We start from the raw sequence: 15,621 nt of genomic DNA, 5'->3' as shown, positions 1-15,621 counted from the left end.
AAATTTTAACTTAAGATCGGTGCACTCCTTACAACAGTGACAAAGAAAATAATCTCCAAATGAGCTAGGATTATCCACTAGGTCATCCTTGGAATAATGCCACAGGTTCAAGCCCCTGAATCTGGGCGAGCCATGGATAAAATCATGGCTCGCCCAGAAATTGCCATCAGCTGTTTCCGTGTAATTGGCTATTTCAGAGGGTACCATGACTTCATGGTACCCTCTGATAAATAAAAATGTGTTAAAATTTGGGTTTTTTATATATATTTTTTTGAAAATTTCTAATTATTTTTTGTTAATGAATTGGCTATCAGATGTGTTATGGTAGTTCATTGTAAAATAGAAATGCCATATAAAAGGTGATGTTTTCTATTATGTGTAGCTGCCATGTACTGTTGTAGTGCAATGCTAATTAACAATGTTTTTCGGTAAGATACTGGCACATTATAACCTTAGTTGCTAATGCGCCAATAAAACCCAACTAACCAATCAGTAAGATACAAAAGAAATATACAATGTAAAATATCAGAGTTCATATATGCAACATTTTCTGTGTATTGTAAAATCTTAAAATGTAACTCACTTGCTTTGTGTATTGTATGTAGATGAGATTTTTCAGTTTGAAGTGGCTTGGCAGGAAATGCAATGTAATTAGACATTTACAAACATAAAGCATAACAACAGCGTGCAGTGCATAGAGTGAAAATGAAAAAATAATGTTGCATTTCATGGTGACAATGATATCATATGTGATAATGTCAACGGGTCAAATGTTTATTTGTATCTTTTGTCATAGAAAGTAATCTTCCATCTAAGTTATGCTGATTCTTCAAATGCATTGTTCAGAAATGTGTTTCCCGATAGTAAAATGGCAAAAAATATAGTTGTGGAAGGACAAATAACAACAGACATTGTTATTGAAATTACACAGATAGGAAAAGAAGAGTTAGTGATGGCTCTGAAATATTAGTTGTTTTGGATTTCTACAGATGACAGTAATTAGTGATTCCAAGTTAGATGCCATTGTGGTGACCTTTTTGTAATTGTCAAATTGAAAGGAGCTTGCTCTGATCACTGGAAGGTTGACTGTACTGGGTATGATATTGGATATCTTCTAAACAACCCAAAAGCCTATGATATTATTGCAAAAAAAAAAAAAAAAAAAAAACCCTGTCTAGCATTGTATTGATAATGTGCCTGCTATGGTAGGCTTGAATATTGTAATAGCAAGGGTATTAATGGTTGCTGAAAAGAGAGCTGCATTCCTTCCGGTGAAAGTGGATAAATACTTTGCGGAAATTTACTGCTATTTAGAAAGAAGCGTGAAAAGGATTGCTATTCTAAACAGGTTAAACTGATGCATGCCACTGAATTTAAAAAAAGAGAGAGAGAGAGATTTTTAAGCATGTGTTTGTGTTGGCTGTCTTTGGTTAAATGTGTATAATGAAACTTGTAAGAACAGTGGCAGCCTTCGAAAAGTCTCTTTCAAGATTTTTGAAGTGGTAAGAAAAGTAAAATCAGCACTTTCAGAATTATCAAATTGTAAAGTAAAATAAGCAATCACTAGTGAGTGGCACTGACACATGTTCAAATCCAATTCATGATCCAGAAGAAGACAAATTATTGAAACTCAAAAAAAAAAAAAAAAAAACCCTCTGAATTGTAAACTTCTGGTAAAAGCAGCCCCAAATAAGCTGATAATTATAGATCTGTTATCCTTGCTTGTGCAGAAAATCCGGTCATGATTCTTTCTTCAGGCTTGAAGAAAGCTTGCCTGTTTTTTTTAAGTCTATGCCACTGTTTGAAAATCCCATAGCTCTTCAGTCCAATTAGAATCTTTAAAGTGTCAAAGCAATAGACCACAATGGTCAAAGAATGTGATTTCTATAACCTATTGGATTGGCATTTTTAGGCATGTATACATACCATCATCCATGGTTGAGGTAATTACTCCTAGATATTTATTTTACTGATTTTTTGAGAGAGGGCGCTGACTCTCTTTAAACATTACAGCTGTCAGTTGCAGGCTCCGAAAAAAACGATAAGTGTTTGCCTTTTTATTTACATACTTGTTATTTTATATTGTACTTAATACGTAGTCTTATAGTTATAGTTACGCTGGTTATTTTTATTTCAATTTAGATAAACAGTTTTTGTAGATATACGTAATACTTAATAACCGTTATTTTCGTTCGATTGCAGCCATTGTTTTTGTGTATAGTGGTAGGGAATTCAAATTTTTAATTGAGGTAGTTAGGTAGCTCTAACGTATAATTTATAGAGTATTACGCTTCACTGTTTCTATTAGATAGCGTAGTATTTAATTAATTTAATTTATTGATTTTATTAATTTAAAGTATCATGCCCCAAACTAGAGCAGCAAAGCAACGGGCTCAAAGTGGCAGGAGTGCTGTGACTCGGGGAAGAACTGAGGGGGGCGATTCTCCAACGCATCACAGCCTAAAAAAATCTGCAACTTGTGAAATGTTTGCCGAACTCTCTGGAATGGAACATGACATTGCCGTGGGGGATGTCTTTGTGTGTGCGCGATGTAAGGAAATCAGGTGACAACTCAGCGTTGTTATGGGCCTATATGAGAGTTTGAACGACAGGGTGGATGCCCTCGAAAGATCTAAATTGAGGGGCCCATCAGGCTCTCAGCTGCCCACATCAATGCCAGAGCTTGCACTTGGTCATCACGCAACACAGCGGCAACCCCCAAGGCAGAATGCGCTGGTCCCTCAGGAACTAGTAGTTGTTGGAGACTCTATTGTCAGGGAAACGGGAAACATGCTTTGTAAAAAGAATAGGTAGAACAGGACCAAGGTATGTCTGCCAGGGGCAAAGGTTGATGACGTTGTAGAGCGGATATCATCTTTTAAGGGCACAAAAGGTGATATAGTTGTTCACGTTGGCACTAATGATATTAGGAGTAGGAGATCGGCAGAATTACTTAACAAGTACAGGTCACTGCTGAACAAAAGCCGAGAATTAGGGTTGAATTTGAAAGTGTCTGCAATTCTGCCCAGACACGATTGAAGGGAGTATATGATGAGAGCCTTGTCGATCATTCGGCCCTGGAAAAATTGTGCAAGGCTCTCCAATTCACAAAGGAAGATCAAAGGGTGACACTAGTAATTACAGACCTGTTAGTAACTGCTCTATGTGGACTAATGTTATTAGTGGTGTCCCTCAGGGTTTGGTGGTGGGCCCATTGTTTTTTTTGTATATTTATAAATGATATTGATGAACATATATCAAGCTTAATGTAAAAGTTTGCAGATAATACAAAGGTTGGCAGGGTTGTTAATGACACTAATGGCAGTGTGCTACTGCAATAGGATCTAGAAAATTTGGGCAGATGGGCTGAGAAGTGGCAACTGAACTCTAACATTGACAAATGCAAAGTAGTGCATATGGGTAGCAGTAACTGTAGAGAAATGTACCAACTATGTGGTATTACGCTCAGGGTAGTGGAGAATGAAAAAGATCTGGTGGTAATTGTGCAGTCAGATTTGTACTTTTCTGAGCAGTGCAGACAGTCTGCCAGAGTAGGTAATGGGGTCTTGTCAATGATATACAGGAATTTTGCATGCAGGGATAAGGAGGTGATTATTCCCTTTTATAAGGCAATGGTCAAGCCTTGAGTACTGCGTACAGGTCTGGAAGCATCATTCTAGGAAGGATGCAGAGTTGCTAGAGTGAGTACAGAGGAGTTCAGAGAAGGGCAACAAGACTGGTGAAGGGAACAAAGGAGTGCTCTTATGAACAAAGGCTTAAGTTCTGCAAATTGCAGCTTCTGGAGACTAGGCACCTGCAAGGTGATCTGATTGAGGTGTATAAGGCCTTGAATGGATTGAATGCTGATGGGATTCTTCCTCCTGCTCAGATTACAAACCTGAGGGGGGCATAGATTCAGACTGTAGAGGAACGACAGTTGTAGAATAGATGTGCCTTTATCGAAGTTTGCCTTTAGCCAGCGGGTAGTTGATTGCTGGAACAAACTTCCATCTGTTGTTGTGGAAGTTGATAGCTTAAATAAATTCAAGGCAGAACTAGACAAATATTTGGAATGAACGGATCAGTGAAATGGGAATGTTTTTTTTTTTTTTTTTTTTTTTTACTTATGGCTGATGCTGTGCAAACTTGCTTTCTTGCATCATGTGTCTCTAATGCTAATGCTGATTTATTTATTCAGTAGCCATTGTGTTATCTTTTTAATAACAGGTTTTCACCATGAAATGAGAGTAGACATTTGTTAAGGATCCTAGTCAGTCACAGAAATGTGGCTTGGGTAATCTTAGTATGTCTCCTGGTTAGATAACTTCAGTCCCTTTGTAACCAAATATCCTTTGAGCCATCCTGTAGTACTGCTCTTAGAATAGTTAACTTGTCATATTATTTTATTCAGTTACGAAAAGTTATTGGATTGTTTTGGCATTGGGTAGTTTTTATAGTGATTAATTTTGAAGTGATTCAGCAGGTATGAATATGATTTACTATAGGGGATCATTGCTATATCTATCATTTATTTCTTAATTAAATTACATATATAATCCTCTTGTCTAGGAAAGGAAAGAAACATCTAGCCCTGAACCCCTTTCAATACATGAGCATTTAAAATCATCTGAATTGGAAGATTCTGGCCACAGGGAAAAGTTTCATAGTAGAATCTTAAACATGGCAGATAAGGTAAGTATTGCCTCTCACACCATATCATCTTCCAAATTTTATCATTGTCTGAAGATAAGATCTGTTTCTAGTAATTATAAATAAATTTTCGACATTTACAGATTACTTTGTTACTGACCTAGAAGAGAAAATTATAACTTAATTTTGAGAAAACATAGAATTCGCTACATAGAATTTTGAGAAATTCTATGTAGCGAACTTTTTTGATGTCCCCTTAGTCATTACATTGAAAATAGTTTCCGTATAGTGAAGAAAATTTCCATATAATGAACTGATTTCAAGAGACCTGGGTAGGCATTGTTCACATCTCTGGCCTTTAGGCAAAAAGCTGATGCTGTAGAAAGCACAAATTAATAGCTAAAAGGATTAAGCATTAATCCCTTTAGCTTTTAATAGCTAAAGGCTTTAATTACACAAATTAAGAACTAAAACATTTTACAATTTAATGGTGCCGGTAAAACCCTGCAGGAGGAAACTGGCCAACCATGGCACGGGATAGAAAAAGATGGAAGTTTGGGAGAGGCCTTTGCTCAGCAGTGGGTCAATGGCTAAAAAGAAATAGAATCTATACAACTTATACACTACTGAGCCGAGAAGTCCTGCTGGTCAGCTGTCCACAGCCATTGGCAAAGATTAAGGCATATTCCTGACACGTTCATTGGCTCTGATCAACCTGTTTTCTATCTTAAGCTTTCTATTAGGAAAGAGTGATTTTCCTTTATATCGGAAATTCATCTGTTGTTTCGAAGAAATGAGTCATCCACACTTTCACACCGAATTTCGTCTATCTCTCTTTACATGGTAGCTACAAGTGGTCCCTAATTTCAGCTTTGTTTTAACTGCTGTGCAAGTAACTTTACAGTGTCTAAGAGAAAATCCTTGAGTGTAGTGTGAAAAAGTGGAAGTGCTTAGTAGTGTATATCGCAGCATTAAAAAAAAAAAGAAATTGCTTTAAAATTTGATGTCCATGCCAGTAGTGTGTCAACCATTCTGAAAAACCCTGTTTTGATTCTCAAACTGTTTGAGGAAACAGGAACCAGTAGGAAGCGTGCAAAATTATGTCTTTGGGAAGATGTAGATGAAGCAGTTTTTAAGTGGATGAAGTTCATTCGAGACCAAAACATGCCAATATCAGGGCTATTAATAAAAGAAAAAGCTATGGAATACACATCTTTTCTGGGGCACAAAACATTCCAAGTCAGTTCCAGTTGGATGGACAAATTTAAAGAGCATCATGGCTTACTCAAAAAAGTTATTTCTGATGAAAGTGGAGTTGCAATCGAAGAAGACTATATCCATTGGAAAGAAACAGTTTTGAAAAAATTTATGGAGGACTACGAGTCCAAAGACATATTTAGCATTGATGAAACATGTCTATTTTTTAAATGTTTGCCGAACGAGACATTGACTTTTAAAAGGTGATAAATGTTTAGTGGTAAAAATAGTAAGGAGAGAATTACACTCTTAGTTGCAAATATGGCTGGTAATGAAAACTGAAGCTTTTGGTAATAGACAAAAGTAAACAATCCCCATGTTTCAAAGGAGTAAAGTCATTAGAATTGGACTACAACTACAACAAAAAACCTTGAATGATAAGCAAAATTTTTGAGCAGTGGATTTTAAATTTTGATAGAAAGGTGACGAATAAAAACCACGTTGATTGTCGATAACTGCCCTGCCAACCTTCACTCGGTAATTTCAAAACTTGCAAGTGTGAAGCTTGTTTTCTTCCTTCTGAATAATTCGTCTTAACTGCAGCCAATGGACTAAGACATTATCAAGAATTTGAAAATGCACTACCGAAGGCACATATTGAAAAAAATTATACTGAGAATAGAAATCAACTAACCAATAGATTCTGTTATAGATTTGTGGATGTGTATATCAGAGTTGGTGAAAGTGTGGAGGCAAGATGTGATGGAAACAACAATTAAGAATTGTTTTGCAAAAACAGGTTTTGGTAAAATGCTAATTAACATAGATCAGAGGGATGAACTACTAGAAGACATTGAGTAATCTTGGGAAGAGTTCCAAGTGAGGTTTGATCAGTGGAGAAATTGTTCTTGACGAATTTTTAGGAATTGATAATGATGTCATAGTAGCTGAATATCCGAGTGACTCCCACATTTTGGAGAGTAGTTAAAGAACTAGGGACAATATCGATGATGAGGTGGTTGAAAATTAAGGCAATATTAAACCTTCCAAACAAATTTTGGCAACATTTGAAACTTTGCATCGAGGCCTTCAGTGGGAAGAAAATGTAACACAAAATACAAAGGGTACTAGGAAAGTTTTGCAATATGACGCAACAATGAATCACAGGAAGCTGCTTGTTGCTGCATGTTGAGACATGTTCATATGTGCATAGTAGCTGCCGCGCCAAGTCGATGGGCTCAGTTATTCATTAGTAGTGAGAGTGTAAAGTGCTTGCGATGGCATCGTGGTCACGAAATGACTCTTGCACTAGATGATGATTGTCCACATCGTACAACGATATTCAGGTGGTATAGAGAATTCCAAAGGGGAAATTTCACTCTGGAGGATTCTGAGAGGCCGGGAAGGCCACGAACGTCAGTTACGGAGGAAAACGTTACTGCTGTGAGGAAAATGCTTGACGAAAACAGGCGAGTGACCTACCAACAGATAGAGGATACTTTGGGCCTAAATGCACCAGCAATTCGTTCGATTCTGCAAGATCATTTGCACGTGAAGAAACTTTGTTCTCTCTGGGTGCCGCATCAACTGACTGAAGAGCAGATGACACGACGTGTGACTTGGTGCCGGGAGATGTTAAAAAAGTTTGATAAGGAACAATCTCGGTATGTGAACAACATCGTGACAGGTGACGAGACTTGGCTGTACTATTACGATCTGTCGACCAAGGCTCAAAACAAAGTTTGGGTCTTTGATGATGACGACACACCCGTAATTGTCAGAAAATCCCGATCTGTAAAGAAGAAAATGATAGCTGTATTTTTCAAATCGAGTGGAATTGTGGAACGTGTCGTTTTGGACACGCAGAAGACAGTCACAGCTAAGTGGTATACAGAACAATGCCTGCCTAAAGTCATTGGATCTATGAAGAACCTGCGGCCAAAGTCAAGAATGGACACCTGGTACCTCCATCATGATAATGCTCCAGCTCACCGCGCCAAAGCCTGCACCGAATATTTGACCACGACAGGACTGAAACTTCTCGAGCACCCTCCCTACAGTTCAGACCTTGCTCCCTGCGACTTTGCACTGTTCCCGCATGTGAAAATGAAGCTAAAAGGGAGGCGGTTTTCCAGTGATGACGAGCTTCTACGGGCTTGGGACAACGAGTGTGCTTTACTCCCTAGTGAAACTTGGCAGAACTGGTTTAAAGATTGGTTTCGGAGGATGGAGAGGTGTATTGAATGTAGAGGAAATTACTTTGAAAAAATTAAATAAACAAAGCTGTATTGCAAAACTTTCCTAGTACCCTTTGTATATCTGAGTGTTTAAAATTTAAACAAATGCGAACATTTTTATGAACGGTGTACAGTAGAATCCAGTGTACAACAAAAATAACCAAATATTTTAGACTTAATTCTTAAAAGTGTACTAATAAATTGTGGGCATCATCATGTAAGGTCATTTCTTAATATGTATGTATTAATAAATTGTTTTAAAATGTTATAAAATTTATTCATTCCAACTTCTTTCCCATCTTTTACTATATTTCTGAATTTACAATATGTTTCATCATTGAAAAGGGCATATTTCTTTATAACAAAATTTCTGTATAACGAATTTTTTAAAGAGAACAATCTATTTCGTTATATAGAGGTCTGACTGTATTGCTGTCTGGGGGGGGGGGAGTAAATTAAATCAAAGTGAAAAAGAGTGTCATTCAAATAAATTAAGTGCCACAGTGCACTTTAAATAATGTATAAAATCACTGTGTTGTTAAAATATAGTCTCTAATATGTATACTACTAATAAGCTGTATCCATTTATTATTACAGAGCACTATTGTCCTATACAGAGAGACAATTACATCTTTCTCCCTATTTGCAATGAACCGATAAATCCTAGCCAGGACACCTGTGCCTCCTAGCCACCTGTTTACATTGCATAGAAAATTTCATATATGATTTTATCATAACCCCTAAGTCTTTTTTGTCTTGAACTACTTTTAACTTCTCTCCATTGAATTTTGCACATGGAGAACAGAAATCCAGCTGCAAAACCTCACATTTTATTTTTTTGTATTGCTTTTAATGTATTTGTGTTACTTTTAAATTATACAGTTATGCTGAAGTACTGTTTTAATTTTAGAATTAATATTTGCCATATAGTGCAAAGTGCACTGGACTTTTGTTGCATGACCAAAAAAAAAAAAATTAAATAAAATGAAATAAATACCCCCATTTGCCTCTCCTCATCACCTAGGTTTTCAGCTAGGCTTTGAATCCCCCCTGCTATCAGCCTCAATTGCCCCCCAATGGAGGCAACTTATTCCGATAAAAAAAACTTCCTGCAGTCTAGTCTAATCCCTCTCTATAATTTAAATTCATAGCCTCAAATCATATATAACAGTGAAATTTCACCTTTGTTTATTTTACTTTCACATCTCAGAGCCTTATACACCTCAATCAAATTTCTGCTATAGTGTCTAGTTTCCAAGCTCTGCAGACCACATATTCCATATTCAAAGTCTCTCCTCAGGTGCCCTTTAGCTAATCTCACCAGGCATGTTGTCCATCTTTGGACCCTTTTAAGCTCAGTATCTCTTTAGGTTTAGTCTCTGTTCCTAGTACAGTATTCTAAGGGTGGTCTTAAAATTGCCTTATACAGAGGTATTATGACCTCTCTGTCTCTACATCAAATGTTCAATAAAACATCTATGGGACACTATGGGGCCCTCTTTTCCACCTGTCTACGCTGCTTGGAGAACATGTCCAGCTGTATTGTAACTCCCAAATCTCTTTTTCCTCTACTAGTTTTAGTTCAGTCACATAAACTGTATAGGTTATTTTGCGGTTGCTAGTTTCCAAGTGTAATAATATCTTGCATTTTGCTATATTAAAAGATCATCATCGTCATCAGCCATTTTCAATCCACTGCTGGATGAAGGCCTCTCCAGCAACTTTCCAGTTCCTTATTAAAAGATAGCTGCTACTTTTCTGACCATCTCTAAAATCTAAGTCACCCTGAAGAAGCTCTGCTGCTTTGCTCTGGTAATTAACTACTCTACTGATTTTGATATTATCTGCAACTTTTGATATCATGTCCTCTATTACTTTGTTGATGTCCTTTAAGAAAATCAAAAACGAGAGTGGTCCCAGTACTGATCTTTGGTGAACCCTGCTTCTTATATTACCGCCGACCGGGCTAGCCGAGTGGGTAAAGTACCTACCCGGCAACCCAAAGGTCGCGGGTTCGATTCCCGCCTCGGGCTTGGATCAAAGTGCTGCAAAAACCTTGGGAGGTGCAATATGGCCACAGAAGCCGATGCGCCAACAACTACCAAATCAAATCAATCAAGCTTCTTATATTACCCCAATCTAAAGAATAACCAATAATCACAGCTCTCTGCCTCTGCTCTGCAGTCATCTTGCAATCTCTAGAGATTTTTCCTTTGATTCTAACATGTTCCAGCTCGAACAGTAAACTTTCATGCAGGATTGATTCAAATATCTTGCTGAAATTGAAGTAGACAATGTTGAAATTGTTTCCTACATCCAGCTCATTAGTGTCTGTGAAAACAGCTATCCAGGTTGGTTAAACAAATGTTTCCATTTACAAAACCATGCTGTGTTTCCTTCAGAATTGCATTTCTATGTAAATGATCCTGTTATGCACTTTTTAAAATTGCCTCCAAGATTTTCCCTTGCCACCCACTAAAGTCAGACTGACCAGTCAGAAGTTTCCCATCTCATTCTTTAGAGACAACTTTTTATTGCTAATACGTCGTCACTTCTCCAATCCAAAGGATTGGAGAAGTGACAGTGTGTTGGTAATATTGGCAAATTCTTGAAGATAAACATAAGAAAGGCACCTTAGAGGTGACTTCCTTATGTTTACCTTCAAGAATTTCTCCTCCACTTTGCTCTCAGTTATTACAAAATCATTTAACTCCCTGTTAGGGTCTCTGATATGTATACTTCACACATTCACAATCCCTCATGTGTGAATGTAGATGCAAAATACTCATTCAGTTTGTCAGCTACCTGAGTAGAATTGTCAACAGTTGAACCATTGCCTCCAAGTATTAAGTACAGTAAACCCCCGCTATTCGCGGTTTCGCGATCGCCGATTTAATATAAAATGAAACCTAAAAAAATGTGAATTTTAAAGCGCCGTGAATATTTTCCGCCATAAAAAACATGGGCGTGGCTAAAATTATCTTTCCTGGTCAAAACAGCACTCAGTGGGTGGGGGGGGAGAGGGGTGACAAAATCGCAAGTGTGGATGTTTCTCGCTAATCCTTGTTCAGTATGTGTTATGCGCTTGTCATGGAAGGTTTTGTCGTTTGCTTTTAATTTATATGCTTATAAATTGAATAAATTATCAATTTATAAATTGATATGCTTACAGAAGTGATAAAGCTACCGTTTTGCGGACTTTTTCGAGTGTGTTAACGGAAGAAAGTGACTTTGTTGTGGACAAGTTCTTTTTTACCCGTACAAAAGTATGGCTACGAATAACAAGAGAAATGTGAAAAGATCAAAGAAGATGATGACATTAGCGAATAAAATTGAGTTATTAGATAAAATTCTAATGGTGAAAGTGTCTCCTCAGTGGCAAAACATTATAAAATCAATGAGTCAGCGGTACGATCAATCAAAAAATCGGAAGAAAAAATCCGCCGTAGTGTCTGTGAAAACGCGCTAATTGCTTCAAAAATTTGCTCTGTAACTCGTGATGTTAAATTAGAAAAAAATGGAAAAGGCTTTAAATCTGTGGATAGAAGACCGAACTCAAAATAAAATTCCGTTAAGTTCACTCATCATTCGTGAAAAGGCAAAACACCTTAATCAACACTTTAGCGAAACTGGTGATAGCACTGGTGGGATGTTTTTTTTTGCTAGCAAGCAAAGGCGCTGGTTTGAAAGATTTGTTTGAAATTTCTAATAAATATTACATTTAATATTAAATTGTTTCTTATTTTCATTTCGATGCCATATGCTTGCATTTCACTATGTACTGTCTATGTACATAGTCATGTTATGAAGGTACATATGATACATACATAGACAAAATTTTAGACTAGTTTTTCTTATATATTTCATACTTTGGAATGGAACCCCTTTATTACTATGGGAGCCATAACTCAGTATTCGCGTTTTCGGTATTCGCGACATTTCTCAGGAACGTCACCCTCGTGAATAGCGGGGGTTTTACTGTATTATCAAGTATTAAGTGGACCAACCTGATTCATTCCATTCCTTCTAGAATTTATATAAGTGATTAAGTCTTTGCTGTTTTTCTTTGCATTCTTGGCCAAAGATTTCTCGTAATCTGCCTTTGCTTGCCCAACCACCTTAGTGACTTGATTACAGGCTATCTTATATCTGTCATAGGCATTTGTGTTTCCTGATCATTTATATGCATTTTTCTTCTCTGCCATGAGTCTCAGTTCATCTGACATCCTTTTAGGCCTAAACCTTGAACAGTATTTCTTAGTTGGTATGAAAAGCCTAGTAGCTCCTAAGGTTAATTCCTTGAATGCTTCCCATTTAAAATTCACTGTTGGTGACATCATTAGTTGGTCCCACTGTACAGTATTTAAAAAACTGTCTGAGACAATTATAGTCATCTTTACGAAAGAACCCATCCCTTTATCCCTGATGGTAGTTATATCTTTGAGTAAATCCCACATCAGTACACTGTGTGATCACTGCTACCTAGGTATCCTTTATCTGCAGCTTCTTAATGCATGAATAGTCACTTGCTGATAATCAGATCAAGAGTATTACTCACTCTGATTGTGTCTAGAACATGCTGCTGCTGCTGTGGAAAACAAACATCCAATAAATCCACAAAAGTCTTGCTATGTGTGAATGACCAACCCACATGTTCCAGTCTATATCTGGGAGATCCCCCATTATAAGGCAATCTTAAAATCTCTCATTATAAGACATTCTGATTTACTGGCCGACTTTGTTTCTTTGTACAGTTCATTGTACTCGCCAGAATCATTAGGCCTATAACACATCTGTCCTTTCTGTACACATTGTACTCTCCAAATTCCAATTCTGGATTCCTTTATTTGTGTGACACCACATCTCTGATACCCCAAAATATCTGCATTTGGTGTCTTGACTAGCACCTCAAGTTCATCAAATTTATTTACTGTACTTCTGGTGTTGGTGTACATGCAAGTATACATGCACCTATACTTATTCCATGTGACTCCCAGTAGTCCTTGAAATCCTCAGCACCTCGCTTTCCAGGCTGCTGCTCATACCAATAGAAGCAGTGCAAGAATTACTTTCACCTCTACCTGTGGCTACTGTTAATCTATTATTTTGTGAATCCTCTCCAAGCTAGCAGTTTTCTGACCACCTAACACTGCCTCGATAACATCAGCAAATATTTGTGAACCCTTTCTATTTAAGTGTATCCCATCCCTGTAGAAACAGTCTCTCTCTCTTGTTAAGAAGCACAGACCATGCCGAGAAAAATTCTACGCCCCATGAGCCTCTCACAGTCTCTCCAGGGCCAAATTGATTGACAGTGCTCTCATGATATATTCACCTCTGTCATGTCTGGGCAGAATTGTGGATGCTTTCAAATGTAACCGTAACTTGTGACTTTTTTTTTTTCTTTCAACATTGCCCTGTTCTTGTTAGGTAAGTATGTCAGCTGATCCCCTAATCTTAATGTCATTAGTGCTAATGTTTACAACAATATCACCTTTTGTGCTCTTAAACGGTAATATCTGCTTTACAACGTCATGAACTTTTGCCCCCGGCAGACATAACCTGGTTCTATTCCAACTATCCTTTTTTCACAGTATATTTCCCATCTCTCTGACAATAGAGTCACTGCAATAACTAGCTCCTGTATCTGTATTACTCCTGTCTCCCCCCCCCCTAAACTAGCAGTTCCCTGAACCTTGTACCATCTTTGTTCAAGTGTATCCTGGCTCTACAAAATAAATTCACTCTACCTACCAGTGGGGACTATGCTCTCCAAAAAAAAAAAAAAGGGCTTGCACAGGCCCTCAAGTTGTTGAAGGGATTAGGATTATATTAGGAGGGATTATTACATGCTTTCAGCCTATAATCCCTCGTATCGTTTCGGCATAATTGCAGGCACACGCATTCTGATCTAACTTGCGGCATATTTTAAGCAAGGTTCTATATTTATCCAACAAATCATCATATCATATTCATTTAGTATTGTTAATCCCACATGAATATAATGCTCTTTTTACCCTGTTTAAAAGAACTTTTGAATTAGAGTAGTTTGCTCTCCATTATTCTGTTCTGGTACCAAATCAGTCACTTAGCATGTTACTAGAACCTAGTGACCCTGATGAGCTCTTCCCCTTGCATTTTAGGACAAGCATCCATTTCTTCAATCAATTCTTCTAGCAGTGCACAGAGTTTTAATTTTAGATTGGTACACTTTCTGCAATAGTAATAGAGAAAAGAATCATCTAGTTGAGCTATGGTTGGCAACTAGATTGTCCCTTGATCACATATCATAGGAAATGCAAGAGATGAAGTCATGACTTGCACAGGAATTATCTGTGGCCATTTCCAGCTGAGTCATGATATGCTCTGATGAAGTTCACCATTGATCTCATAATAACCATTGTTAAATTTATAAAAAATTGCAGAAAGTATATTTACAGTATATAGGGTGTGGACAAAATAATGGAAACACCTGGTATGATAGTAGTAGTTTTTGTAATGGCTGTATAATGTATTTATGAATATGCAATGTTGTGTATAGTGTTAATTGTAATATGGCTCCAGGGGTTCCCCCATCTCCACGTCATGCAGTGTGATGAATACAAAACTGTAAAGGCCAGATTTATTAGTTTAGTGTGGGGTTGGTTGTGAGGCTTCAAAGGCTAAGAGGCTGGATATTCATCCAGCCTCTTAGCCTTTGAAGAACACAAAAGGACTAGAGTTTTCTGTGTTTTCACACCTAAACCTCTAGTTTACTGTCCAGCACCATGAGGAGGTGGGCTGGGTAGTAGGGAGTGTAAAGCACTGGTGGGGGGAACCCTGTGGCATGCAAGGCTACAGACAGGGAGATCCCAGTTTTAAAAAAAAAAGAAAAAAAAGTTGAAAGTTAGAAGATAGTAGTGGGAAGATAAGGGAGGGGGAAAGTGGTAGAAGGATAAAGGGGAGGCAGTAGTGAAGGTGCTCGTGTGAGTGAAAGGGGGAAAAGAAGGGACCCCCAGGCTAGGATGCCCATCCTGCTATGGGGATTTTTTTTTTTTTTTCCCCCGTTAGTTATTGGCACATCGGCTTCTGTGGCCATAATGCACCTCCCAAAGTTTTTGCATTTTACTGTGATCCAAGCCCGAGGCGGGATTTGAACCCGCAACCTTTGGGTTGCCAGGCAGGCACTTTACCCACCTGGCTAGCCCCGCCGGCGCTATGGCAGTGGGAAACCCCACCAAGCGAAGGGAGGTGGGGAGGGTGCCACCCAGGTTGGGGGAAGGGGATGCGAGAGTGAGAGATCATCCAACATAGAGCACCTGCATTGGTGCTCTATTCCACACTGGCCAAGGGGCAGGTCATCATGCTGGCCAGTGTCAGCATCCCACACCATGCCGGCTAAGTAGCCACGGCATGGTGTCTGGATGGGCAGGGGAAATAGTCCACCCACCCACCCATCATCCTATTGGGGGGGTAAGACACGCATTTGCTGCACTCATAATTCTCATTCACAATCTACTTCCATTCGGTTTTTGTATTTTTTTCTTACATTTTATAT

The 15,621-nt window shown here is 38.1% G+C and overlaps 1 protein-coding gene across 1 annotated transcript in view; it reads left to right on the top strand.

Moving 5' to 3' along the window:
* The window catches only part of LOC150082021 (uncharacterized), a 320,259-nt gene that overhangs the window by 131,030 nt on the left and 173,608 nt on the right, over window positions 1-15,621 (top strand). Inside the window, exon 7 of the mRNA XM_090380398.1 lies at window positions 4,570-4,692. Within this exon, the coding sequence (XP_090236524.1) occupies window positions 4,570-4,692 (123 nt within the window). The remainder of the gene's footprint in view (window positions 1-4,569; window positions 4,693-15,621) is intronic.

This window comes from Mastigoproctus giganteus, chromosome 8 (genome assembly GCF_048544385.1).
Source record: "Mastigoproctus giganteus isolate SK-2022 chromosome 8, ASM4854438v1, whole genome shotgun sequence".
Lineage (NCBI taxonomy): Eukaryota > Metazoa > Arthropoda > Arachnida > Uropygi > Thelyphonidae > Mastigoproctus > Mastigoproctus giganteus.
The sequence above is the reverse complement of the archived record's forward strand: the minus strand, read 5'-3'. Positions and strand labels throughout refer to the sequence as shown.